This window comes from Vidua chalybeata, chromosome 3 (assembly GCF_026979565.1).
Source record: "Vidua chalybeata isolate OUT-0048 chromosome 3, bVidCha1 merged haplotype, whole genome shotgun sequence".
NCBI lineage: Eukaryota > Metazoa > Chordata > Aves > Passeriformes > Viduidae > Vidua > Vidua chalybeata.
This window is the reverse complement of record NC_071532.1, coordinates 39,453,096-39,478,094: the sequence shown is the minus strand read 5'-3', so window position 1 is coordinate 39,478,094 and position 24,999 is coordinate 39,453,096. Positions and strand designations below refer to the sequence as shown.

Here is a 24,999-nt window from a genome sequence, read left to right as displayed (position 1 = left end):
AAGACTTGGAGCATTTTACTATCTCTGGTTTAACTTTGAAACTCAGACAGTTTTTTTCCCCAGACAGTTTTGCTGATAATTTAAAACTTACATAATGAAGTTTCTCTGTTGCCCCAACAGGTTTTAGTCATTCAGAGCTGGACATGGGGAACGTCTTTGAAAGGATCATGCCTGTTCCAGGCTCACCCATGGAGAGAGGTTTCACCTTGCTGGCATGCCCAAGGCATCGGTGTCACCCACAGCTGTATGTGCGCCAAGCAAGGTAATGCAACTCCTTGCTTCTGCTTCCCTGAGCACATCTGGCTGGGGGAAACTGAAGCATTTTCCTTCTTTGGTTTGCAGCATCAGTAGCTTCGCTTGGCTGCTCTGGTTTTCTGTGATAACCAAACTAGGTAGTTCTAGGATTATGCTGGTTTTGTTCTATTTCATCACAAGATCTATTTTTTTGAATGCTAGTTAGCTATGTAGGAAGACTATTTTTTGTCAGTGATGTTTATTCTGTGATCTGCTGGCTGAATTAGACTGCTGTTGCTACTCTTGTTTTTTCCTTACATGTGTGTTCTGCCTGTGCTAGTGTTGCATCCAGGACATGAGAAATGCCTAGTTTCTGACCCAGGGGCCTGGTGATTTTCCTGTTGTTGTTGCTGTGGAGATGGTTCCTTGTAGTGTGGTTGAAATAGAACATGTATCCATCAAATTTTGGGTTACTTGTTGTCCTCTTCATTGTGGGAAGACTGCTGGTAGGGCAATGTTTTATGAAGCAGTAGTTTGCTTTAACTCTGATTTCTTCTGGAGTTCTTGCAGGTAGTAAATGTAAGTGTTGCTTTGTGGCTAGGTAGCAGAGTGGTGATTAAATTAGCATTTCTGATGCCTGTGGCAGAGACTGAAGTTTAGGGAGAAGTGTATTCCTTGGAGACTCTAGCACATGGTATGGATGTGGGGGGTCTGTACTTGCAGATGGTGATGCTATGCTGAGTGTGTCTGATTGGTAAAGCCACGCCATTTGTTTATGGGCTGATTTGCACTGCCAGCTTGGGCTGCATTCTGACAGAAGCCTGTCTCTGAGACATGTTTTATTGCACTTACGGAATTTTACCACATGGGTCTGAAGCAAATCTGCAGCTTGAACTCCTCCTATTGCTTGACTTTTGAGCATTTTAAGAAAAAGGCCTGAGGCCTGACCTTTGCCATTTCACATCCTCCTGCTGTAGCTCTGGATATTTCAGTATGTTAAAAATGTCTCTCATACTAACTCGATGTACAATTGTTAGGCTTTTTGAGTGTTTCTTTTGAGTTGTCTCTCACCTATAACTAAGTGAATGGACTTTTATACAGAGAAGATATCAGCAGGTGAGTTAATGCCTGAAGATTAAAAGTCTTTCCATATGTCTTGGTTCCGACTATCATGTTTGTCTTATTTTTCAATTTAAGTTAATTTTTTTTTTTGGTGGCCATTGGATATTGTCAATTGAAATGTTTTTTTGCATGACTGGAAATGTCAGGCCATAGCAATATTCCTGATAAGAGCTACCATCTTGTCTGGGATTTTGGTAGTTTGTTATAAAAAGTAAAAATGGCTTTAGCTTTGGTATTATTAGAAAATTAACTGGGAAACTGTTTTTCCTCTGAAATTACACAGTGATGATACAAAATTCACACTTCAGTGTGGTTTATCAGTTGGTAACAAGTAAGGCTAATTTCTGTTTGCAGAAGGAGTTCTGCCTTTCCCTCTGCATTCACCTCTGTGCTTCACTGGCATCCATAGTAACAGTCAGTGGGAGCCCTTAGAGACTCCTCTGTGGATGTTGTCTGCAGCCACCTGCAACATGTTCTGGGGCAGTGGGAGGAGATTACCCTAATCTCTGTCCCCTCTTCCCCTGCTTACGGAGGGAGGGAAAAGCAGCTGTAAACTGATACGTTGTTTAACCATCGATTTGGAAGTTACTCTCTGTCTGGCCTCTATAATGTGAGGCATCGCAGTGTGTCAGAATACAGCCCACTAAGCTTTGATGTTTAATTTCTTGCTGGTGTCTTGTCTAGATCCTGACATTCTTGGGTTTGTGCCCTGTAGGCAAGAATCAAATTTGCAGCTCTATGCTTGCACTCACAATAGAGGAATTTTGTGGCATTTTTGTATTGGAAAGCTTACTGGGATTTGGAGGGTTTCTTTACTTTCTTAAATATTGTGAAACTGGTGGAAGATACTAAAAGCAGAATAAACAAGTTAAAATGGTTGTGTTCCTACAGAGCAGTGTGCAGGGAGATGAATGGGTATGTGCAGAGGCCCATTGACTGTTATAGGGTCAGTCTTCAGGAATTACCATCTGCACCTTTGTGTGTGATCTTGTCCTATGTCCCACAGAGCAGAATGACATGGGACACTTGGCACAATGTTACATTTGGAGGAGGTGTGTGTCTGTTACGGACTCCAAGAAATAACAGGGTTCAATTAGGATACAGTCTCCTTCTGTTACCCCTCTTTGGTTTTTTGAGGTTTGAGAGCTTATTAACAGATTTGCTGTACTAATTAATTGTGCTGAGGTGGTGATGTTCTGATAATAGAGAACCTCACTGCAGATTTTCCCTTGGGATACTTCCTGTGAAGGAGATGAGGGTAACCATTCTGGTTTGAAGGATAAGGAATGAGTTACTGTAAGTTTTTATGGAGTTTTCATTGTTGCTGGAGCTTCATTTTAGTTGAGGGGATAAAAAAAAGCAGAAACGAGATCAGAATCCAAGGGGTCCCTAGCCTTGGTTACAAAGACAGTCTTACCCAGAGGTCACATCCATTGTGGTGTGCAGGAGCATCAAAATCATCCAGAGACCCCTGACCGCCTCTCCTGTGCTGGAGTCAGGCAGTGCTTAGGAACTCAGACAGTGTTTGATACAACGAGAAACAGAACCTCTTTTGCCCAGCTGCGTTTTCTTTAAGGCTCCTTCCAAATCCTGACACATGTAAAGAGTAGCACTGAGAATCTGTTTATTGTTTCTGGGTTCCTGCCTGTGCAGAACCATGATCTCCAACTTACAGGTATCACATACAGGCACTTCCCTACCTGAGCAGTGGGACCCTGGAACACAACAGGAGTTTTCCCCAAAACCTCGGGAAGCTCTCAAGTTCCTGGTTCTCCCTGCAGCAGCATGTTTGTGCATCCTTGGCAAGCGAGGGAAGCACCGCGGGCCGGTCCTGGTTCCCGTGCAGGAAAAGGAAGAGGTTTGTGCATCCTAAGTTAAGCAAAGGAGCCGCTGCCCATGCCTGGCGGGGCCGCCGGGTGGCGGCAGAGACTGCGCGGGGCTCCGCCAGCCCCGGTGTCGCTGCGTGGGGCCCGGAGCCGGGACGGGCTCGTCGGGGCAGTCCAGCGCGAGTGTTTCTGGGGTGTTGGTGTGATAGCCGAGGTAGCCGCCTGCTCCTGGCCCAGAGCAGGGAGGGTTTCACCTGCAGTTTGTTGCAGTTGTTCCTTCTGGCAGCCCAACACAGCCTCAGTTTTCTCTCTGCTGCTTTTGGTTGCACCACTCAATTCCAGCATTTTTCCAAATACAAGTGGCTTCATGTTATTGATAGCAGTTAAGTGTTAAAGCTGATTTGCCACCCACCTTTGTGCCATAGTCTCAACACGGGTGACTGATGAATTCTACCACTGTTCGTGTAAAAGTGCTGGATTTCCTTATTCAGAGTTACATTGACCCTGTCTATAAATAGCAGTCTAGTGGGAAAGATTCTCTGTTGCCTGTTTAAATAAAAATCCGTGTAGGTTGGGACCTGTATGAGTGCTCCACTACAGGTGTGGTGAGGCAGGGAAATTTTGAGCTGGGATTCCCATATATTTTCTTAGGGCAAGAGAAGCATCTCCACTGAGCAGTGCAGATTTTGGTGGGTTCTGCTGGCTTTTGCGTGTGGTTGTCTCTCTGGTGCTGAGACTCCCACTTTAGTGTGCACTGGGAATGTGTCCTAGGTGAAGTGATTTGTGGGTGCAGGCTTTGGAACAAGTATTTGTAATATTTTTTCCATATGTTAATGTAGTAGAACAGAAGTATCAGGGCCTATTAATGGCAGAGCCTTAGGACATTACCTGATCTCTTTTTTTTGTAGGATGGAAGATTATGATGATCTCATGCTAATCTGGACACCTCAAAGTGAGACTCTGAAGGAAACCTATGGTGAATATCTTCTTGTTGATCTCATAGAATGTGAAGGTGAAGAAAATCAGGCAGCTGTTTGTGAGGTCAGTCTGCCATGACCTCTGGTTTTGTCTGATTATAGCCTTAGTGATGTCCTGTGTGACAGCTCACTCTAACTCAGGGGATAAAATCAGCAGCCCACCTGTGAGAAGTAGAATTCATGCTCTATACCCACACAGTGAGTGCCCTTCTCAATGTAGTTTGTGTCTGTCCTCAGGAGTGATGTTTCCAGTTCAGAAATGGAGCAATAGTTCCCAGTTCTTGTGCAGATTATTTTCAGGTAATTTGGACAGACTGTCTTGGTGAAGCCATGTTGTCATTTTAGACATTTGCATCATAGGTAACCTGTTTTCATTCCCAGCGAAAGCTAATGTTGCATATGAAAATGAGCAGCCAGTAATCCTTTCACAGTTTCAAGTCCTGTAGATAATTTTTCTTTCTCTTGGGTCAAACAAATTTTTGCTGAAATGAAGACAATCCCAGCAATTAATTTAAATAAGAAAGGAGTGGTAATAGTTATCCTGATGAAAATTCATGTTAAGTTTTTCATGTGTTGGTAATTGTGCATGGTAGTGCAAGCTGACAGGCAATAAACCTCCTTAATTCCTGAAACCTGCTTTTTGTGGCAAATGGTTTTATAAAATTGCAACATGTAATCACTGGCATTGGGAGCCAAATGGGAAACAATGCACAATTAGTGTAATGGCACATTGCAGAGGGCTGTTGCTATAAATAAGACATTCCAGTGGCATGTTCGGAGCTCAATGTGAGACCACCAAAAGGTGTTCCAAGCCCCCAGTTTATCTCAGCTGCCACTGCCATGGCAGGTTGAGAAAGCACCTCCACACAAATCATGATGGATGCCAACTTCCCCTGTGGAGAAGGAAGCTGGCAGCCTCTTTTTGCACATATGGTAGATGGATTGGTTAATCAGCCTCTGCTGAGCCTTGGGCCTGAAATTACACAGCAGCCAGGCAACTGTGGCACCCTGGCTTTGTTGGTTATGCAAACAAGGCAAACAAACAATCACTTGTTGTTTGAGGGCAGAAAAATTAAACGTCACACTTTTAAAAGTCTTTATTGATGTGCTGATGGCTTGATAAACCAGCTGTACAAATCCAGCATTTGAATTTTCATTAGGTTTATAAAGGCTTTCATTATGTGTATTGAGGAGGAAGGAAAAAGTGCTTTGATAATGTGTTTTACCAGAAAGTTGCATACATTACTAAAAATTTAAGAGCTTCCTTCTGCTAGACTTGTCCCAGGTTAAAGCCCATTACTTTCATGTTTGCCAGAACATTTAAGACTAGCTCTTGGATTTTTTTCAGAACACAGAAATATTTGGGGCTTACAAGTGCTGCAAATAATATGTACTGCATTAGGTACTCCTTATATTATACATAATTAATTTCTTGAGTTAATTTCTTAGGAGAATAAAATACACCCTTCAGTTTGAGCCCAATTTGGGTCCAAATCAGTGTCCAGTAATGAGCCAACTATTACAGCTAACTGGATGAAGGTTCTACTTCAACTGCACTGTAACTTTAAACTAAATGATATGTTTTTGGAAGTATATTGTGTATTTGCCATAACAAATGCTTTACTGAAACTCCAGGTCATTATTTGGCCTATATATATAAACCTAATACTCTTGTAAATCATAGCTAAAAAAAGAATTAGAACATCTACTGTAGAGGTCCTAGTACACATGTTACAAGGAAAAAATAAAAGAGGATCTTTAACTTTTGCTGAAATAGTTCCTTTATAGTTTTCCATTATGCACAGTCAGAGATGGAACATAAAAGTTGATATTTCGGAAAATTTTTGTTCAGGTTTTTTTGTCCTTTCCTAGAATGACAGACTCATGTGACATGGCTTTTGTCTTCCAGGTTGATGGCATTGCAGTAGGATTCATGAGCTTATGTTCTGACGTGGACGTTTCCTTGTTTCAAGAATGTTTTGACTTAGGGCCTTTCCATGGACTCTGTAAACCACATCCTGAGGATATTCTCAAAGTGCCACGGAAGCCAAGCATTCAAGGAGGTATCTATATTCTAAAGTGCTAAATAAATTCAAGGTGTGTTTGTGTCTAGCTTCTGAGTAGGTTTTGCAGAAGGTTGGAAAAGGATAAATAGGTTTACTAGGAAGAAAACACAAATTAACATACCTGTTTTTGAAGTAGGATGCCTGGTGTTTTTTAATTGAGGAGGGGAATTTTGATAGCCCTGGTCAGAAGTGATTGTTGTTTGTGGGGAGCTGGCCTGTACCAACTACGGGATAAATGTGGGCTTGAAGTTTCAGAAAGCTGTTGTGTGGCGTATACTGTCTATCAGATACAGTTGTGCTGTTAAAGGAAGATATGATTGTAAAATTTGGTGATGGAGTGAGGTCTGTTGGTAGCTGAGCAGCTGGCTGTGTCTGTTATATTATCCTGTTGACTTACATCATCTTTTTTCCTTGTGGTTCAGCTTCTGCTCTTTGTTTATTTTTTGCAGTCTCCTGTGTTACAAGATTTTGGGAGATCAGGGTCTATCTCTTTATTCTGCTTTTATATTGGGCCCAATACAGCAACGCATGTGCAAGCCACTTCCTGCGAGTGATAAAAACCAGTAGCACAAACATGTCACCTGTTTGTAGAACAGAAGTGTCATGTAAATGATTTACAATTGTTGTCTTTATTTTTCAGTGTCAAAGGTCATTTTGTGCAGAAGGGCAACATTTTGCTATCCACTGATTATCAGTAGTGGAATAAAACACCTCCACCACTAGGTTATGTATCTGCTTTTCTGAACACAAAGCAGCAGGCAAAAAAGGCAACCAGGGAGCTGCAGGGCTGTCACCAGCTGGTACCTCGAAGCCAGTCATCACAGAACAGAAAAGAGAGAGGATCCCCTTGTAGCTGCTGCTATGGACTTCCCCACCCCTGCAAGAAAGCATCTTACACATAGGAGATGGAAGAGCCTGCCTGTCTTCTGTTTGATCCTGTGCTCCTTCAGCTCCAGGAGTATTAGTTCAGAAGAGGTGACAGACGTGGATAGGAGGAGGAATGAGACTGAGGAGGCAGAGTGATCACTCAGGAGCTAGAGCCCAGTCCTGGGCTGTCTGCTCTGGGTGACCCTGCTTGAGCAGAGTATTGTGCAAGGTGACCGACCACCAGGACTCTCTCCCAGCCTTACCCATCCCAGGGCTGTTCCTGGTTCTGGTGTCCTCTCTCATTCTCCAGAGCCTGCAAGCTGTAGGTCTGTGTTTTCTGGCAAATTCTGTGCTGCTGAGCTTTTCAGTGAGAATGTGGTTACAGGGTTTGACAATACAGCTATTACATGCTTTTTACCATTTAGGAAATCTATGGAACTTGTTCTAAATGTTAAAACCTAGCATAAGCAGCTGTGTTCTGTTCAGTTTCTTGAGAATCTGACATCTGAGTGCTTTTTAGAAATGTTTTAAGCAGCATAGTTAGCAGTTCTGTGAATCTATCTTCCCTTCTTTTCTCTCTTCATTTAAAAACTTTATTAGTTTTGATGGTAGTTGCAGTATCCTGTGGGATGCCTTCAGGTAAGACTTCTTAAAGTAGTAGTATCCCTTTATTTGGAATGACAAGGGCAGCTCTGGGGAAAAATAATTACTTGTAGACTTTCAGGTAGCTTGAGTGCAAATCATTAATGATTGTAGAGGTTTTGGCTTGCCAATTATTCTATTTCCTGGCCAATACACAAATGATGTAGTGGGTCTAGTGCTGGCTAAGTGCCAGTGCACTTACTAGAATATATTTACTTATTTTATTGCTGTGAGATAAGCATTTGGAGAAGGAGGGCAAAACAGGCACAAACGCTAAAGGGTATAAAGAAAACGCTATTAACAAAATTAAAAGAAAAATAATAAGAAAAAAACAGAATAAAACCTTCAGAACACTTTTCCTCCTCCCCACCTTTTTTCCTTTCCCACTGAAAACGTAAGAAGACAAAACTTAGAACAGTCATTCTTCAGTCTACTTAGGGAGAGGAATCTCTTTTGTTAGGCATGAAGACTTTGCCACAATAAACAGTTCTCTTGTGGCTTCAATGTCACAGTGAATGAGCTGCCCAGGAAAGCAAAAATCTGCTTGTGGTGTGAAAAGTCCCTCCCATACATTGCAGCTATCTCACAGCTGCTTTCATGGGCCATGTCAACTTATTGGGGTGCTATTTTAAGGATGAGCTGTTCTACCATAAAAACAGAAGTTCTTTTAATGCATCTCTGGGAACAGAGGTTTTCTATTACTACCTCTGGGGCAAAATTTCTCATCTCTCTCTGTTCAAGTTTCTTATTGGATTATAGTAACATCTATTTGCTTCAATACTGGTGCCTTGGCTTACAGTTGTGGTAGAACACTACGTCCCCTTAATGCAATTCTATGAGTTAGAGGGGAAAAAGTATTTGATGTATCAATTATATTTTCTCTATAGCCTTACAAGAGGATTTCAGTCCAAGAATAAGTCATCTCCTCAATCTGCTCCCATCTAGAATTTTTCTAGATTCTTTTTTCACTGACCTCAGTCCCATGTTGTTGTCTCTATGTGTCTTCACTCTTTCCTTTTCCTGATTCAGGAGAGAATTTGTGTTCGTAGGTTCGTTTGTTCTCAACTGTTCAATTGTTTCAATTGAAACAGTTTTTTATAGAGTTCTGCAGCACTGAAGGGTTGATCTCATCCAGGCTCTGCATCAACGAAATTGCTTGCCATGCCTCCCGCTGCTGGTCACGTGGTCTCCCCTGGCACCATGCAAGTCGCGCTGGCTGCCAGCGCCACCCCTGTGTCTTTCTAAGATGGCCGTGGCCATGTGGCACTGCTCTGGCTGCTCTGATCCCGGCCAAGTGGCTGCTCCTGGCCCTGGCCCCTCCCAGCCTCAGGGCCGCCCCTGGTGCTGACCATGGTGCCATTCCTGGCGCTGGTCCTAGAGTAAACCAAGATCACTTTGTGAGCCATGGTGAAATAGTCACGGTCGTGTGGTGCTGTGTGGCGTGGCCCTGGCTGCGCTGACCTCAGCAGAGCAGTCCCAGCTGTATGACATTGCCCCAGCCATGCTGGCCTCGGCCAAGCAGTCCTGGCTGCGCAGTCGTCCACAGTACTAGGACAGTTCCGGCAGCATGGTGAGGTGGCAGAAATCCCAGCTGAGCAGTGTGCTCACCTGGCCATACTGGGCTGCATGAGCCTGGCTGCACAGGGCCAGCCCGACCCAACCTGCTCAAAGGCCAGAAGCCAAGAGAGTTTTTCCAGGGCTTCCTTTGTTTTTAAATGTGCTTTTCCACAGAGGCATGTTTGACTCCTTCAAGTGGTCTAACTGGGTGTCAATCTCCAAACTTAGCCAGCTGATTAGCCCTTCAAAACCAGCCAGTTCATTAGCTCTGGCAGGTCCCCACAGGGAACCACTCTCCACCTCCCTAGCTGAAAAACCAAGACAATGGTCTTGGATGCATGAGGAGAAACTTGAGTATCATAAGATGAGAGCCTGACCCTGGTGCTATTCCTAGAGAGAGACACTAGAAACCTAATAGCAAAGTTGTCTATTCACTGCTCAGGAACATTAATTCTGTTACCATGGAGTAGTAGTTAAAATTTTTGTTGTAGCTTTGCACATTTTAGAAGAGTTGCATCCCAGTAGTGCATTGTTAAGCCTTTCCAGCATAAAGGCCAGCCTGTGTCCTTGAAATCTGTTGTGGTGTTAGTCCCATATTGTAGCCAGCATTTGTGGCTATTGCAAAGCCACGTGAGTTCCATGAATGCTGCTTTAGTGGCTTGCTGCTGGATGGTGTCCTGCTGTGAGGGCAGAGCAGGTTCAGTGACCTGACATCAACAGATGATCTGGACTTGGCTTTATGGAACCTGAAGGCTGGAAATTTTAAAATGCAAGCTGCATTCTTTAGTAATTTTATGTTCCTACATATAGAAAGGTTATTTTTTCAAGCTCTTTAGCTTTTAAGTAGAGACCACAGGTTGATATTTTTTTTCCTTTCAAAACGTAATGCTGAATAATAATGAAAGAGTATATAACAGTCTGTACTGATATGCCACTTAGGTTTCAGGATAATTACAGTAATTTGGTTGTTACTCTATATGGTGGTGTGAATTAGTTGCAAGAATACATGATGCAGTGGGAATGATTCAAGGGCTTTTCATCAGGCCTCATGGTGAACTGGCTTCTTGATCCTGATGACTGTACCTCAGCTAACAACCCAGCAATCACAGAATTATTTTAATTTTCTTTGTTTGTGATCTTTACTTGATTTGGTGATAGTATTACAGTTCTTCACATCACTCATGTACAGCATGTCTGTAAACAGCAATGCAGCCATGTCTGACAGGAGTGGATGGTGGAGCCATTAAGGATTTGTATTTTAGTATAAAGTCAGAAACAACATATTAATATTTATATGACAACAAGAGACTTGTATTAATTAACTTCTGACACCTGCAAGGCTGTTGGTAATGAGAACTGGAGCTGGTTAATCAAGATGACATTTGATCATTTCTGTGAAGGCTCACATCTGTGATACCCCCAGAGAATCCATGATTCCTAACCCCCGCATTTCTCCTTGCCCTGCGTATTGCAGCTGCACTCTTTTATTGAAGAGAAACAGATTTTAAGACAAGATTTTTACTTCTGGCTAAATTATTTTAAACCTTTGAGGTATTTTTTTTTTAAATGCCCATTAGTGTGTGAAGAAATGCTTCTGTCTGTGAATGTAGCTTACATGGGTATCCCAAGGCAAAGTTCAGAGGGAGAAGGGATGAATTCTGTTGTTTTCTGAAACTTATTTTGTGTTCTTCTTGGAGCTCAGCAACCTTGACTTCCTTAATGTTACTGGATTTTCCAAATGTAAGAGTGTTCTTACTTGATGTGTTTTCTTCAGCAGCAACACCTACACCTCAAGAGTTTATTGTGTAAAATTTATAAAGGAATTGTAATCCCTGTTTCTTGTCTCTTACTGCACCAGTAAGAGCTCTGGTTTGACTGGGATTTAACCTGAATTTCAGTTCTTTTAGGAGAACTAATCTGAGAAAGAAGAGCCCTTGCTTGTCCTTGTGATCACCAGAAAGCAAGTTATCAACACATGGGGTTTAAGATATCAGTCAATACACTGAGTCCTGTTTTTCAGTTCAGATAGGGTAAAGATTTGATGCATGGATAAACACAAGTTAGGAATTGCTTCCAAACTGTCTTGTTCAGGTCTTATTTTACAACAAATTCTGGATTTTGGGGTTTTTCTTTTTGCTTTGAAATCAAATAGTCTAATGAAGCTCTAGCCAAGTTAACTATAGGAGGGTCTGCTTTAACTGTGGTTAGTAAAATGAAACCTTTTGATAGAGGTAGCCTGGCCCACTCCAGCTATTGCTGTGATTCTGAACATAAAGCTCACATTATTAAACCTTGTGCACTTTCTCTTTTACTTCACTCAGATAAAGATGAAAACAACCAAACAAGTCAAAAGCCAAAGCCTGTTTCTTCTCAAAACTTGGAACATGTTCCTGGTGCAGATGCAGCTGTGCAGGTAATGCTGCTACATCCAGCAGTGCTGATGGCTCTCAGAGCTGATACGGAGCAAGGCTGGCAGAGATGAGGATAAGAAAATACTGCTGAGTTTCCCTCCTGCCCTGTCCTGTGCTCTGGCCCACATGTGCCTCTGCTGTGGGGCACAGCTCAGAAGTTGCTCTGGCTGGGGTCTGGAGTGGAGGGGATCAGAGTTATTGGTCAGGGTGAGTTTACCCATCCACTTCCCCATAAGCAGCCATCAGGGTGGGAAGAAAGGGTCACAGAGAGGAGAGAAAGGATGGGGCTTAACTAATGAAAACACTTATTGAAGTGTTGTAAGTGAGCCCTTGTCTGTTATTGCTGCAGAAAGATGGAGCCGTGACCGTTTCCCAGACTGAACTGCCGGTAGGTAATGTCATCAATGTAGGCCCTAAAGGCTCAGCAGCACCTCTGTTGGAGACTGAGGAGGAGGGGGATTTGCATCCTGTGTACAGAGGAGCTTCAAATGTTTTCCGTATCCGTCTGCTTTGTATCGATGAAAAGTATGAAACTAGGTAAGTGTAGAGGAAGAGTCACTGCTTTCTTATTAATAACCATTATCAAGGTTATGTTTTCAGGACAAATGAGAAAGTGACAGTACCTGCAGTGGTTAGATGGGATGTTTTCTGATGTCTTTCTTGTCTGCTTCTTTTATCTTCAGTAATAATGTTTCAGCCTCCACTTGCAACTTCCTAGCCCTGACAGGTCTATGGGGCAAAATGTGAAAAATTCATTTTTGTTGGGAAAAAATGTGAGCTGAAGTTGTGGAAAAAGGCTGATGTGTCCTTCTATGGAGACACTCATTCTGAAGCTGGCTAGCTGCAAGAAGAGCTACATGTTCTCATCTCATTGCATGGGGCAATAACGCTGTTCTTAGCTTTCTAAGCTAACAGCTTCTAAGCTGTTGCTTAGCTGTTATGAAAATATACTTTCTCAACATACATGTTGTGAGATGTTATTAGGAACAGAGCAGAGTAGGCTTAAGCTTAATAACAAAGGAAAAAAACTTTATTAAACTACTACTACAAAAGATACACACTAAATTTAGGATGAAGATCCTTGAAAACACTCCTCCTCCCACTTAGCTTTTAAAACAACTACTATGAAACATTACCTGGGATTCTTGATTAAGTTGCTACTCTTTCGATAATTAATACTCAGTTCATCTAGGGAGAGAGGAGTCTTTCTTGTACTATAGACCCCCCAGGAAACACAGTTGCTACCTCCTGTGTTCTCATGTTACACATGGTAACTGCTTGGAGAAAATTTGTCAGTGTGACACTTTCCTTTTTATGTTACAGTGTTCTTACTACTATGTATGGACAGACTGCTTATAGGGCTCTCTTAAGGATGCTCTGCTATGGAGTAAAAGAGGCAACAGTTTAGCTTCTCATTTTGGGACTACAGTTCTTCTCCATTTTCCCCCTGGAGCTGAGGGTCTAAGAACAGAGATCATCATCTTCTTAAAGACAGAGGGCATTACTACACCTTTTTTAGCTTTTCTCTGTTTTCTGTATTTCTGTGCTGGTAGTTGCTGAAGCAGGTCTTTTTGGTTCATGATTGCATCTCTTTAAAAATGTAGTCTGTTGCATGAGAATTTTGTTCAGTCTATGGTTAACAAGAAAAGTTCAGCTAAAGGTTACTCTATCATCTCCTCCAACTTAAATTTTTTTTCTTTTAACATTTCAGGTCTTGGACTCTTTTACTTGAAATCGAGGAGGAGTAATATTTTACAAAGCTTTTATTTCTTAGAAAAGGGTTAAAAGTCTCGGACTCCCCAGACAGCTGAAATTTCTGCTTAGAACTCTCAACTCCTACACTGGGCATCTTCCCCTTCTTTTTCTTTCTCTTCTGTCAATTTCTAAGTGCTGTCAGGCTCTCCATCTCTTTCCCAAATACACAAAGTTACCAAAACAAAGTAAAGACTTTGCCTTTTGTGTACATATTTTCCAAGTGATATACCCAGTAACAGAGCTCAATTTTGTTAAGAACTAGTTTAATTAGTGAAGTGCAGGAAGTCAACATAGGAGATTAGTACATAGTGTTGTACTTAGAAACATTGACCAACTAATGTGTTATAAGAACAATTGCACTGCCAAAAGACTGTGCCAGAACAGTTAATTGAAGGACAATCTAGTATAAAAATTCAAGCAAGATACTTATTGCAGAATAAGAAAGCTTTATATTAAAATATTAGTGAGGCAAGGGGTTTGCTCTGGAATGATTCCATTATACTGAAACAGCGTTTCAGAGCTTTGCTAGAGATTTATGTCAGTAAATAATCTCACTGTAGATTTTTTGAGTTCTCTGCTCATAGTTTCCTGCTTAGGATAAGGATTGGTCTGTATTTTTGCCTCCTGAGCTCTGTGCTTTGTTGGCTGTTTCTGTTCAAGACATTCACTGCATTTATCATTCAATGCTGTGCTCCCAGGTTTTTTTACCTGGAGACATCTGTGGAGCAGTGTGGATTCCAAGATGGGTATCTGGCAGAGACAGCATTTTTGTCTGAAGACTTTTCCTGAGATTACCTCATGCAGAGCTGAGAAATCTGTAGATTTTGGTGTTTTCAAACATTTTGCTTGTATGCTTCCCTGGCCTGCCTTTGCTTGATCCACCTGCCTGTAGAAGAAATATTAGCAAAGCAAATATATGTAAAGGAGGGCACAAGGTGATGCTGGCTGCAGCCTGGAATCTTGTCCTGAAGGAGGCACTGCTGGTTTTGCACAGCACGGACCCCGAAATAGCAGTTGGTTTAAGTGTAGGTGTGATTGCATCTTAGTCCTGAGGGAAGTTTGCTCCTTGGGAGTTGTTACCCACTAAAGCTGGTAAATGTTTCCATCTCCTAAACCCAGAGCTGTTATGTGGCTTGTTAGTGCATTGAGAGTGACATGTGAAGGAACTGAACTACTGGCTTATCTGCTGATACTTGATACTTTTCTAAGCCCCCTGAAAAATCTCCTACCTCAATTCTTGTGGTCCTTGCTGCCAACAAGATCCTGGATACCAGAGAGAAAATTACAATGCAGTATAGTTGCAATGGTATTTTCCTTTTCCCTGAATAGCTGTTCTGTTAACTAGCCTTAGTTATGTATTATATAGGTGAATATATAATGCTCCAATCCTGATGTGTACTTGCAGCTTTACGTTTACATTCAGGCATAGATATTGCAATTAAAAATTATTTCTTTTTTAAGTAATAAGAGGTAATTAAAGGGAGCTTAATTACAGTTCTGAAAGGAGGAGAGGATTTATCAGTATTTATAAGGTAACATATATCTGTATGAATTTCTTCAAAAGATACATCTTGTGTGGTAGAAAAGTGTTTTATGAAACTTCAGCATAACTGGGTTTTGAGCTCTTTGGTAGCCTTACACATGGGAGAAACAGCAGGGCATTGGTGAGAATTCTCAAGTCTTTTTAAACTGAAATGTCACAATTTGCTGTCACCATGGAAAAGAGACTGGGACAGCTCTAAGTCAGTGGATGAGAAGTGAAAAGAAATGTTTAAAAACAATTCTAAGTATTGATGTTCCTGTTAGTCAGTCAGAGCACATCAGGCAGATTTTCCTGAGTGGAAAGTCACAGAGCCCTTGGTGCTGGCTGAAAATACTGTAGAACATAGCAACAACTGTTTGTAACCTGAAGTAATATTTGCTATATATTAATGCTGCTGTGATAGTCCAGGAATGGCTTCTGAAGAGGCTGGAGTCAACAATATAAGAGCCAGTATTTTGTTAGTTCCGCCCCCTGCCCTTTTAGTGAGGAGCCTCATGTATTATGTCAAACATCCTGGTTATTCTTGTTAATAATGATGCTTTAAACACTAGAAATCAGAAATTGCTGTGCAGCATGCCATATCAACAGTTGTTTATTGATGATCTATCAGGATTGTCCGATCAGCTCTGAATAAATGCTCCTGCACTTGCAAGGATGTCAATATAGTATATCAGATCATTCTGATATGTGCTTTATTTGCCAATATTTGCTCTTGGTTGCAGGTCACTGGATTTTTTGCATTATGCTTTCAACGTTTTCCCAGTGAGTATAATGAAAGTTGGAATGATTTTGTGTGGTGGGACAGCAGTGCAGCTGGCAGCCAGGGGATGTGGGTCTACTGCTCCAGTGAGTCTGCCCCACATGAGTGTGCTGGGCCTGGTTACCCTGCGCTGAGCTACTCTCCTCCTTGGCTGCTTCTGGACTTCATGGAATGTATGTCTAAGTCCTCTGTTTATCCTAGAATGGTTTGGGTTGGAAAGGAACTTAAAAATCATCCAGTTCCACCCACCCCTGCCATAGGCAGGACACCTTCCACTAGACCAGATTCCTCCAAGCCTTGTCCAACCTAGCCTTGGACTCTTCCAGGGATGGAGCAGCCACATCTTCTCTAGGCAACCTGTGCCAGGGCCTCCTCACACTCACAGGGAAGAATTTTTCTGTACCATGTAATCTAAACCTGCTCTCTGTCAGTGTGAAGGCATTTCCCTGCCACTATGTGCTCTTGTAAATAGTCTCCCTAGTTTATGTTCCATAGGGGCTTCTCTAAGATGCAGATTTAGAAAAAGAAATGCTTCAAACTCCTTTAAAACCATGTACAGATCCAGACCGTACCTACATTAAAAACAAAATCAGCAAAATTTATTAAAGGAGATGGTGTTAAAGCCTATAAAACAATGGTATTAAGGAGATTCATAATGTTTACCTAGAGACTGAACTGTGGCACTGTGGATTCACAGTGCAGTAGCTATTTCCTACTCATACCTGTGTGATTGCTCTGTCTGAGGTAACAAAGTCCACTTTCTGAGACTTTCTTAATGTGCACCAGTGTTGTAAAGTCATGTCATAAAGCACTGCATGGCAGTGTGCCTTAGAGACAGGCCCTGGGTACCAGAGACACTGTCTTGGCCCTAAGAACCAGCACACCCAAAAACACTGCTTACCAACAAAGAAAGTTCCTAGAGAGAGCCGATCCAGAAAGCATTTCAAATTTATGTAATTTATCCATCCAACAATGTCAGTTTTGAAATAAAATGCCACGTTGGAATCCCTAGATATAGTAAGGAAGGTTCATCCCATAGTTTGCTTAAAGTGAAGCCATTTCTGAGCTGTCAGCTCCTTGGTGCTGGTCAGGCAGAGCAGTGCATGGTGATGTGCAGTGTAAACCCTGCATTCAGATACCTGAGGGCTGTCTGTCCCCTCAGAGGGCTTTGGGTGAAGCTTAGAGAAAATTTTTATTGCCTGCCAATGTCTTTCAGGACAGAGACTTGTGTGTCATCCTGGTGCCACATCATGTCCCAGAGTTCCCCCTGATCCGGAGCTTTGTTCGGGCTGTCCCTTCCTGCACTTCCAGGCTGGGTCAGGAGCTGTATGTGTTCCACCGAGCAGGATTGCTCACGTGAGTCATGCCTCGGGACAGCCCTTCTGTGCTCTGGGCTGCTGTGGGATGTGCCTGCCAGCATTTGTAGGGAGTGTCCTCTCAGTAAAACCCAAGCACAGTGAGAGGATTCATTTGGGATTTGTGTATACAGTACTAAGGTAGGGAAGATGAACATTGGTATAGACCAGTGGCTCCAAGTTTCCTGGTTGTGGGCCAAGGCCAGCAGAGAAGCGTGGTGCTGTGTTTGGCCTTGGGGATGTGGGCCAGGTTGTGTGACACTGGCACCTGACAGCCTAGTGTAGGTTTGATTCTTGGAAATATGCTGTAGTTTTCTTAAGAGAACTTGTAATCATGTGTTTCTGGGACATACAGATCACAGCAGGAACATTGCTGAGTATCTGTTCTATATAAGTTCTCTTTTATTTTTGGTGTTGAATTACTTATTTCACACCTTCAGAATCTGTGATGCTCTGAACACTTCTGTAGGCTGAGATATCGGTGAACTGCGACACCAAACCTTTCTTGCTGTGACTTCTATTACATGGAATGAGTTTTCCAAAGCTTTGCTTGTATATTAAGCCTATTCTAGCCCAAACACCAAGCTTAAATTGTGGCATAGTTAGAGATTTTCTTTTTTTCATTTTGGTCCTAATGTACCTAAATACTGTGTGGTTTTAGCAAAGCACTTCTAGGTTTAATTGTATACCCAATCACCTCTGGTGGTACACAAATACTTCATGCACAAACTGGCCAGATACTCTTGGACTGAAGCAGAAGCTTTTTGCCCTGGGATGAAACTTCTCCTTCTGGGTCCTGAATAAAAATCCAGCTGGCTGGAGAGAGAGCTGCTGGAGTAATTCCTGGTAATTTCAAGCCCAGCTGCTCAGTAATCCACCAGTAGGGTTGGGAGTCATATGTCCTCTTGTGATTTTGGGCAAAGTTCAAGTTGTTATTAAAGCTCTTTAAAAAAAGTTATCATCCTGTATCATTACATTGTGCATATTCCAAATGACACCAGTCCTTTCATGAAAACAAAATAGGGTCATCAGTAGCATTTTCCAAATCCCCCTGCAGCTTTGCAGGAAAGTAAGGGAAAATAGCTGCTCACTGAGGTTCAAGATCAGAAAAGCTCTGGGAGAAACCAGAGTAAGCTTTTGGAAAGTTTCTGCAGAACAAAACCCACAGGGTGCAACAGAGGTGCAACCCTCTTGGAAATAACCAAAATCCATGAAAGTGAAAGATCAACACATTGTACTTGCACCTACAGCTTTCAAAAGCATGTGAGTGAAAAGGAAGTCACAGAAAATGGACTAAAAGAAAAACAGGGTAAGAAGAGGGGCATATGAAGATGTGAAAGGGCAAAGTCAGAAAACTCACAGGCACAAAATGAGCTCTTGATTAGTACAGGTAGTAAAAAGGAATAAGAAACAGTGTTAAGTACACAAAAAGCAAGAGTGCAGCAAATGGAACTGTGGGTCTGCTACTTAACAGTGTAGGAGAAAAAAACAGATGACAAGGCATAGGCTGAGGTCCTTAATGGGTACTTTCCCTCAATTTTCACTAAAAAGCATGACAATAATAGTGTCCTTGTCTCTGAGCAGTCAAGGACTTGAGCATCTGGAATGAGTTAATTCATTGCTGGGAGAGAAAGGAGTACAGACCTTGGATAGTCCTTCCTCCTGTTCCATAATCCCAGTGGAACTGATGTCCTTATTTGAAAAAAAAGGCAGTTTCAACTTTTCACAGGTTCTGTTTTTGTCATGCTCGAGTTGCAGTTCCCTGTAGGCACAGCTGCTTTCCCTGGGGCATGGGTCAGGCAAAGCTGGTGGACTGGGCTGGGAGCGATGGGAGGACAGCATACTCGGGCTGCAGAATGAGCCATAGTCCTCAGCACTGTTGGGTCTTGCAATCGACAGTGGAAATGTGTGAGAAGCTGCGGAAGCTCAGCTGATGCTTGCTTACAAAGTCAGGATTAGTTTGTAATTTAGTAACCAAACGTGTACTTTTGAGCACTCAAAAATGGTCAGTGAATTCAGCTGTGAAATTTCTCATAACATACCAGAATCTTGGTTTTTTAAGGTACCAGTGCTATTCATTAAGCTCATATTTCACAAGATGCCTCTCAATGTGACTGAGGCTGAAGAACAGCACATCCACTTTTAAATTGAAAGCCAGAAGAACAGGAATAAAAATATTATACTGCATGATTCACAACTTTTTATCTGTGGGTGAAATAACTTATTTCTTGGAACTGAAGCTGTAGTTCAGCTTCTTGAACAGCACTCCACAAGTGTGGGTTGCACGAGCTGTGTGTATCTAGGAAGGGGTTGATGCCTTTGACATACACTGGGAGAGCTTCTCAGCTGCTGTAGACTGTGAAGTGTGAAGTGAATTTTCTTCCTAACTACTAGGTGGGAGATGTTTGCTAACAGTCTGTAAATGAGCTAAGTGCCAGGTTACTGCTGTCTGCAGGTAAGGTGTTCCATGTGTGGCACAGGCATTCTGGTACCAATCACTGCTTTGTCATAACAAACTGGCACTCTGAGCTTAGCAGAGGCGTTGCAGTCATGTAAGTTTATCCTTGTGTTTCTGCTTGAGGCACCAAGGCCTAATGCAAAAATTAGTAATTTTGTTCTCTGAGAAATTTATATTCCTGCTTTACTTTGTACCATGACAGCTGGCTTAGTTATATTTTTCTCTGTCCTTTTTTCATTTTTTCTTGCCTTTCCCTGTTTTAATTTAGCTCTTTTCCCCATGTGCCACAATGTTCAGCTACAGATTCCACATTCATTTTATGGTTCTTTGCCTCCCTTTATTGCTAACTTTTACTCACTTGAAGACAAGTGATACCTGGGTTTATAGATTGGGCTGAGTGTTTAATAGCCAATAAAGCAACATTCTGGAGTTGTCTCAAGTAGATGCTCTGATCTTTTCTATTACTATGCAATAAGTTCATATCTGCCTTTGGAACAAGTGTCATTTAGCAATCAGCTACAATTTCTGAATGGTTTTGTTGGTACTTGTGAAGGGTGTGTTGTCTTAAGCTTGGCAGTTGTCCTTATTTTGTCACGGAGTCAACTTTAATTCTTTTTTTGTCCTTTTTTAGGTCATTTAATGTAAGAAAAGCAGCAACCAGTGACCTACAAGGTATCAAAGTGCTCATTAAAACTCTTAGCTTGAATGAAAGGATATGGAATGACTCAAAGATATTCACTGAAGCTCGCAGGGATCCAGTGAGTATTTGTTGCTGATATGTGTTCAATTCTATCCCAAGATCAGGACTTAACCCAGGACTGAAGCAGTGGCTGAGCTTGTAGCACTCCTGCAGCAACTGTATCCAAACTGAAATGTCAGTGAGGAAAGGTCTGTGTGGTCCAGAGCCCAGCCACACACCTGGCTCAAACAGGACCCTCTTGGGGAGCAGGCTGGTTAAACTGGGATGGTGCCTGGGAACTGCACTGGGAGGAGAGTATTTTAACTGGGATTCTGTGGTGAAATACACAGTTACCATTAGAAAGAGATTCTACTGAAGCTGGAAATGTGCATCTGTTGCCTTTACCTTGCAGGATGGGGTGCCAGTACAGGCTTTCGTAGCAGAAGTTTTGGATCAGATCGTTGGTGTTTCTGTCACTAGGGATGAAATGGTAAATTCAGTTTGTGTTCCACTGAGCTCTGTGGTGCTTGGTGCTCACTGAGTTTTGTGCTTGGCACCGTATTTGTGCCTAACAAAGTATCTGTAAAAATGATGCTTGTAGAATCTGTCTAGTCTATGCCCACTGAATTATTCCTCTGCTCATAGATAATGATTGACACACAGATGAAAAAAAATGATCCTGTTACTTTCAAGAAGCTGCTGCTATGTCCTGAAAGTTTTCCTCCTGTACTTTTTTGTGCTTTAGCTCAAAGCCATTCTGCCTCTAAACAGGTGTTTAATCACCTCTTTCGCTTCTACTTTCCAAGTCAATAAGCAGCTTTGCCACAAATCCTGCAAAGAGCAGTAATTCTTCTTCTAGATTTGCTTTCATAACTTTTTTGTCCAGCAGTAGAGTCTAAGTGATTGTGAATCATGTACTTGAAAACAAAAGCCTATTCCCTGATGGAGTAAAAAAAGGCATTGCACATGATTATTGAATAGTAAACATTCTCCAAGTATTACTTTTGTGTCATTCTGCTAGGACTGAAAACATGGATTTTAAGTTGTTCAGCAGTTCTAATGCTTAGTTTTTACAACAGAACAGTCACTCCTGTTTCTGAGAGTAATTATCTTGATAATATTAAGAGCTAAGAGGATAGATTGAGTGCATAAATGTGGAAAAATATCAGCCTATCACTTCAAAAGGGAAGACTTGTCAAAGGGCATTTCTTACACAGCTCTGCTCTGTGGAATTCCCTTTCTTAGCTGGAGTTTGGTGAGGGGGACAGCCTGGGCTTCTGTGCCTTGAATGCAGAAAAACAGGTGAGGGTTTTTTTCTCCCACCTTGGATATCTGTTAACTTGTATCAGGCATTGTGGGATACAGGTTGGGTGTGCATTCCTTGTAAACAAGGGCAAGGTGCAAGGAGAGGTTTTGATACAATGAAAAGATTTTCAAGAAAAATCTGTTCAGTCAGTGCCCTTCAATTGAGGACAGCTCTCAAAGACACTTGATTTCAGTTTTCAAATGTAGTTCCCTGATTGATAGAAAGTGACTCATTGGTTGGTATTTGCTAAAATCCTGTCAAGGTAGCTGCTGATCACTGCTGACTCACAGATTCCTAATATTCCAGGATATTGAGTATATTCAGTCACATTACAATATTGAGGACTTCATTCATTTTAATCACCACCAGCAAGAGGAACATGGACATCTTTGCCACTTTGTCTTGAATCCTGTATTTCATCACTATACAAAATACTTTCTAAAGGAGATTCTTCGCTTGGGTCACAAGTCTTCTCTTTACTACCCTATTTATCCAGAATATGTGGAGGACAAGGTAAGCAGAGTGTGATTAGTATTTTTTGTATTAAATATTGCCATATTTTCTCACTTTATTTTTTCTTTGCTTCCACAAATGACTGCAAACTGTACCTTCTTTTTTTCCTGCCTGACATATTCTGGACCTGTGGACACAGCTCTTGCATAGCAGGGTTGATCCATGGTGTCCATTGGTGTCTTTAGAAGTGTGGTGGGGAGCAGAGAGTGGAAATGGCCTTGGCTCCCTGCCCAGCACAAGGGTAATGTAGCCTGAGTAAATGCAAGGGGATCATCCTGAACACATCCAGGTGGCTTATAAAAACCCTTCCAAAGGGATTCAGGTACTCTAGACTGTGTTTCACCAAAAGACAGTGGGACTCAGGCACCTCATTGGCTTTTGAACGGGGGACTTGTGTTCCTGGAAGTGTCATGGGAGAACTGTAAGAACTGAATTTCCAATGGAGAAAATCCATTTCTAAGAAGAATGTAATTCAGAAGCACTCACATATGTGTTTTGTCATCAGTCTCATGTCAGAAAAGGGAACACAAGGTAAACTTTGCAAGCTGTCTGAAGCTGCTGTCTGTCCCAGGCAATGACCCGGGCTCCTGGCACCACTGATGGAAACACACGGTGCATCCCGATGGCAGTTCATCCATTGGTTGTACCTGGCTGTCTTCAGAGAGATGGAATTTTCCCCTGGAGACTGACCACCAGCTCGGGCTTCTGCCTGGCTGACCGGACTGGGCACCTGGTGTTTAGATGGTGACTGAGATGGGTTCTGTCCATGGTGACTTGGGTGTTTTTGAAACCACCACTGGCTTTCACATGGGAAGTCTTTGACAGGTTAGACTTTGGGTAGATTTGCAGGATGTGTTTTCCCATGCACTTTTGTGGAGTTCTAAGTGTTCCTGTGAGGAACCAATGTTCCTGCATAGCATTAGACTCTCAGATTCTGAAGAGGCACTCACAAAAATGCATTTAATGGCACTGGATGGAAGAGAAGCTAAATCTTACCAGTGATTCCAGTTTTGACTGTTTCCAGGCTACTAGGCTACAGAGTTACTCTTAAGTTACTTAAGCTTATCTAATATTATTATCTAATAAGTGCTAAGTGTGATATTTTACCTAGTTCTTAGTTACTTACTTCATAGTAACCTCAAGTTTTTAGTATTTGTGTATGACTGTAATTTAGTTTGTATTAATGTTAATTCTGTATTTCCTGCAATTCTCTTATTTTCTTGCCTTTCGTGTTGTCAGTTATGCCAGAGGCAGTCATGGTGTAATAGACAGATACAGCTATTTCTAATGATTGAGGCTGTTCAGATGAGCGTTAGGGTTTTTTTAATTTCAAATTTCTGACAGTTTATTAACATTTGTCACTTGGATGAACCAGACATTTCAGTTGGTATAGAATTTCTATATAAATTCATCTCTGTTCCTTGCCAGGTGAGCAAAGGTTAGCAGTGAGCAGATAAGACAGCTTAATGAGGTCAAATCAAACTGATTCATGATCACTATGGAGAAAAATATCCTCCTGGGGAAAATACTTGTGCTGAAAAATCCCATAAACCAAACCACTTGTTTATCTGTCATTCCCACAGAGATAGTAATGTAATTACTCTCATAATTATCTTCTTTTGTGTCAGGAATTATCTGCAATTCATTTCTCTGCTCTGAGTATGTTTGTTTATTTGCTGATTTTTGTCTCAGATTTAGCCAACAGAACTAAGAATTGTGTGTTTGTGAAGCCATGCAGCAAACATCTGTGATGCACTGCTCTGACATTCTCTCTGCTGAAATATGGATTGGTGTATTTCAGTTCCAGCATCCCTGTGCTCATTCCCTGACATCTGCCCTTCATTACATGGCTCCCGTGCGGCCGAGACGACAGATTGTCTATCCTCTGCGAGGACTTGGCGTAAACGCTCCGTTGGAGCAAGTCTCCAAGGATCAGGTGGGTAACAGCAGTGGCAGCAGGCAGGAGGCATGATGCCAGCTCATGTGGGGCCTGGCAGATGGGCTGGCATTAACCTCCCAGTGCTCATGGGCTGCTCCTTAATTACAGCAGCCACGCTGGCTGGCTGATCTTGCTCTGCTGCCACGCCCGGTTGGGCTGAGCCTGCAGCCCGGCACATGGGCAGCTGCTGGAGCAGAGCCCTTCCCACTTCCCATCATGCTGACACTATGGCAGCGCTTTGTCATGGCCTCCCAGCGTCTTCTAAATGGTCTGCCTGCTGCTGAGCCCTTTCTCCTGCTAGCTTTATTTAGGTATCATGCTCTGCAAGTGGAAAAAAGACAATGTCATGCTGTTGACTCTTTCTGTAGAGATTGCTTCAGTACATTTTATTTTTCAGTCCCAAAGTCAGGTTTCTTCCATGCAGAAGATACCCTTAAAACACCAAGTGACTTAACAGCAAAGGAAAAGGTTGTTTTCACTAGCAAATGGTTTTACTTGCAAAGAACTGGTGCAGCCTGGAGGTTCTAAATGAAAAGTCTCTTAAAATTTCATTTTAAAAATAACTTACACCCTGTTCTCTTACATTTTTAAGTAACTAAAATTTGGCATGAAGGTGATTTCTCAAAAGAGTAACTAGTGAAGCTGAAATATTAGGAAAAACACAATTAGTGATGGATTCTCTCAGTGGGTAGTTGTAATTTTGTGGAGAAACATAATTAGGGAGCTTTATGTCTGTCTACTAACTTCCAGTTGGCCGAGATGGGCTTCCATATAATATTTTTAGAGCTGTCCTTTTCTCAGTTAGTCAGTAGGTTTTGGAACCTGAAACTCTTAATTAGGCAGCAGCTGGCAAAGGAAAATCCAGAACATGGTTAAGGCTGTTGGTCTGGGTTTGGCTTTGTTCAACAGCCTTCCCTTCATATGCACTTCTCTGGCTTTCTCTTCTCTGCAGAATGAACTCTGATGCTTTTCTTTAAACTGCTTCTTAT

The 24,999-nt window shown here is 42.1% G+C and overlaps 1 protein-coding gene across 13 annotated transcripts in view; it reads left to right on the top strand.

Annotated features, from left to right (window-relative positions):
- CFAP61 (cilia and flagella associated protein 61) overlaps positions 1 to 24,999 on the top strand; it is a 97,419-nt gene that overhangs the window by 6,392 nt on the left and 66,028 nt on the right. For 11 of the 13 annotated variants that reach the window (XR_008429915.1, XR_008429916.1, XR_008429913.1 and 8 more), the window contains 11 exons: positions 121 to 262; positions 4,091 to 4,223; positions 6,069 to 6,222; positions 11,613 to 11,704; positions 12,052 to 12,239; positions 15,723 to 15,762; positions 16,977 to 17,116; positions 20,205 to 20,331; positions 20,665 to 20,742; positions 21,865 to 22,071; positions 23,873 to 24,007. Coding sequence is in view for 3 of the 13 variants with exons in the window: in XM_053938237.1 (XP_053794212.1) it covers positions 121 to 262; positions 4,091 to 4,223; positions 6,069 to 6,222; positions 11,613 to 11,704; positions 12,052 to 12,239; positions 15,723 to 15,762; positions 16,977 to 17,116; positions 20,205 to 20,331; positions 20,665 to 20,742; positions 21,865 to 22,071; positions 23,873 to 24,007 (1,436 nt within the window). In the remaining 10 variants the exon portion in view is untranslated. The remainder of the gene's footprint in view (positions 1 to 120; positions 263 to 4,090; positions 4,224 to 6,068; positions 6,223 to 11,612; positions 11,705 to 12,051; positions 12,240 to 15,722; positions 15,763 to 16,976; positions 17,117 to 20,204; positions 20,332 to 20,664; positions 20,743 to 21,864; positions 22,072 to 23,872; positions 24,008 to 24,999) is intronic. The other 2 variants (XR_008429917.1, XR_008429918.1) reach the window with 2 other exon arrangements.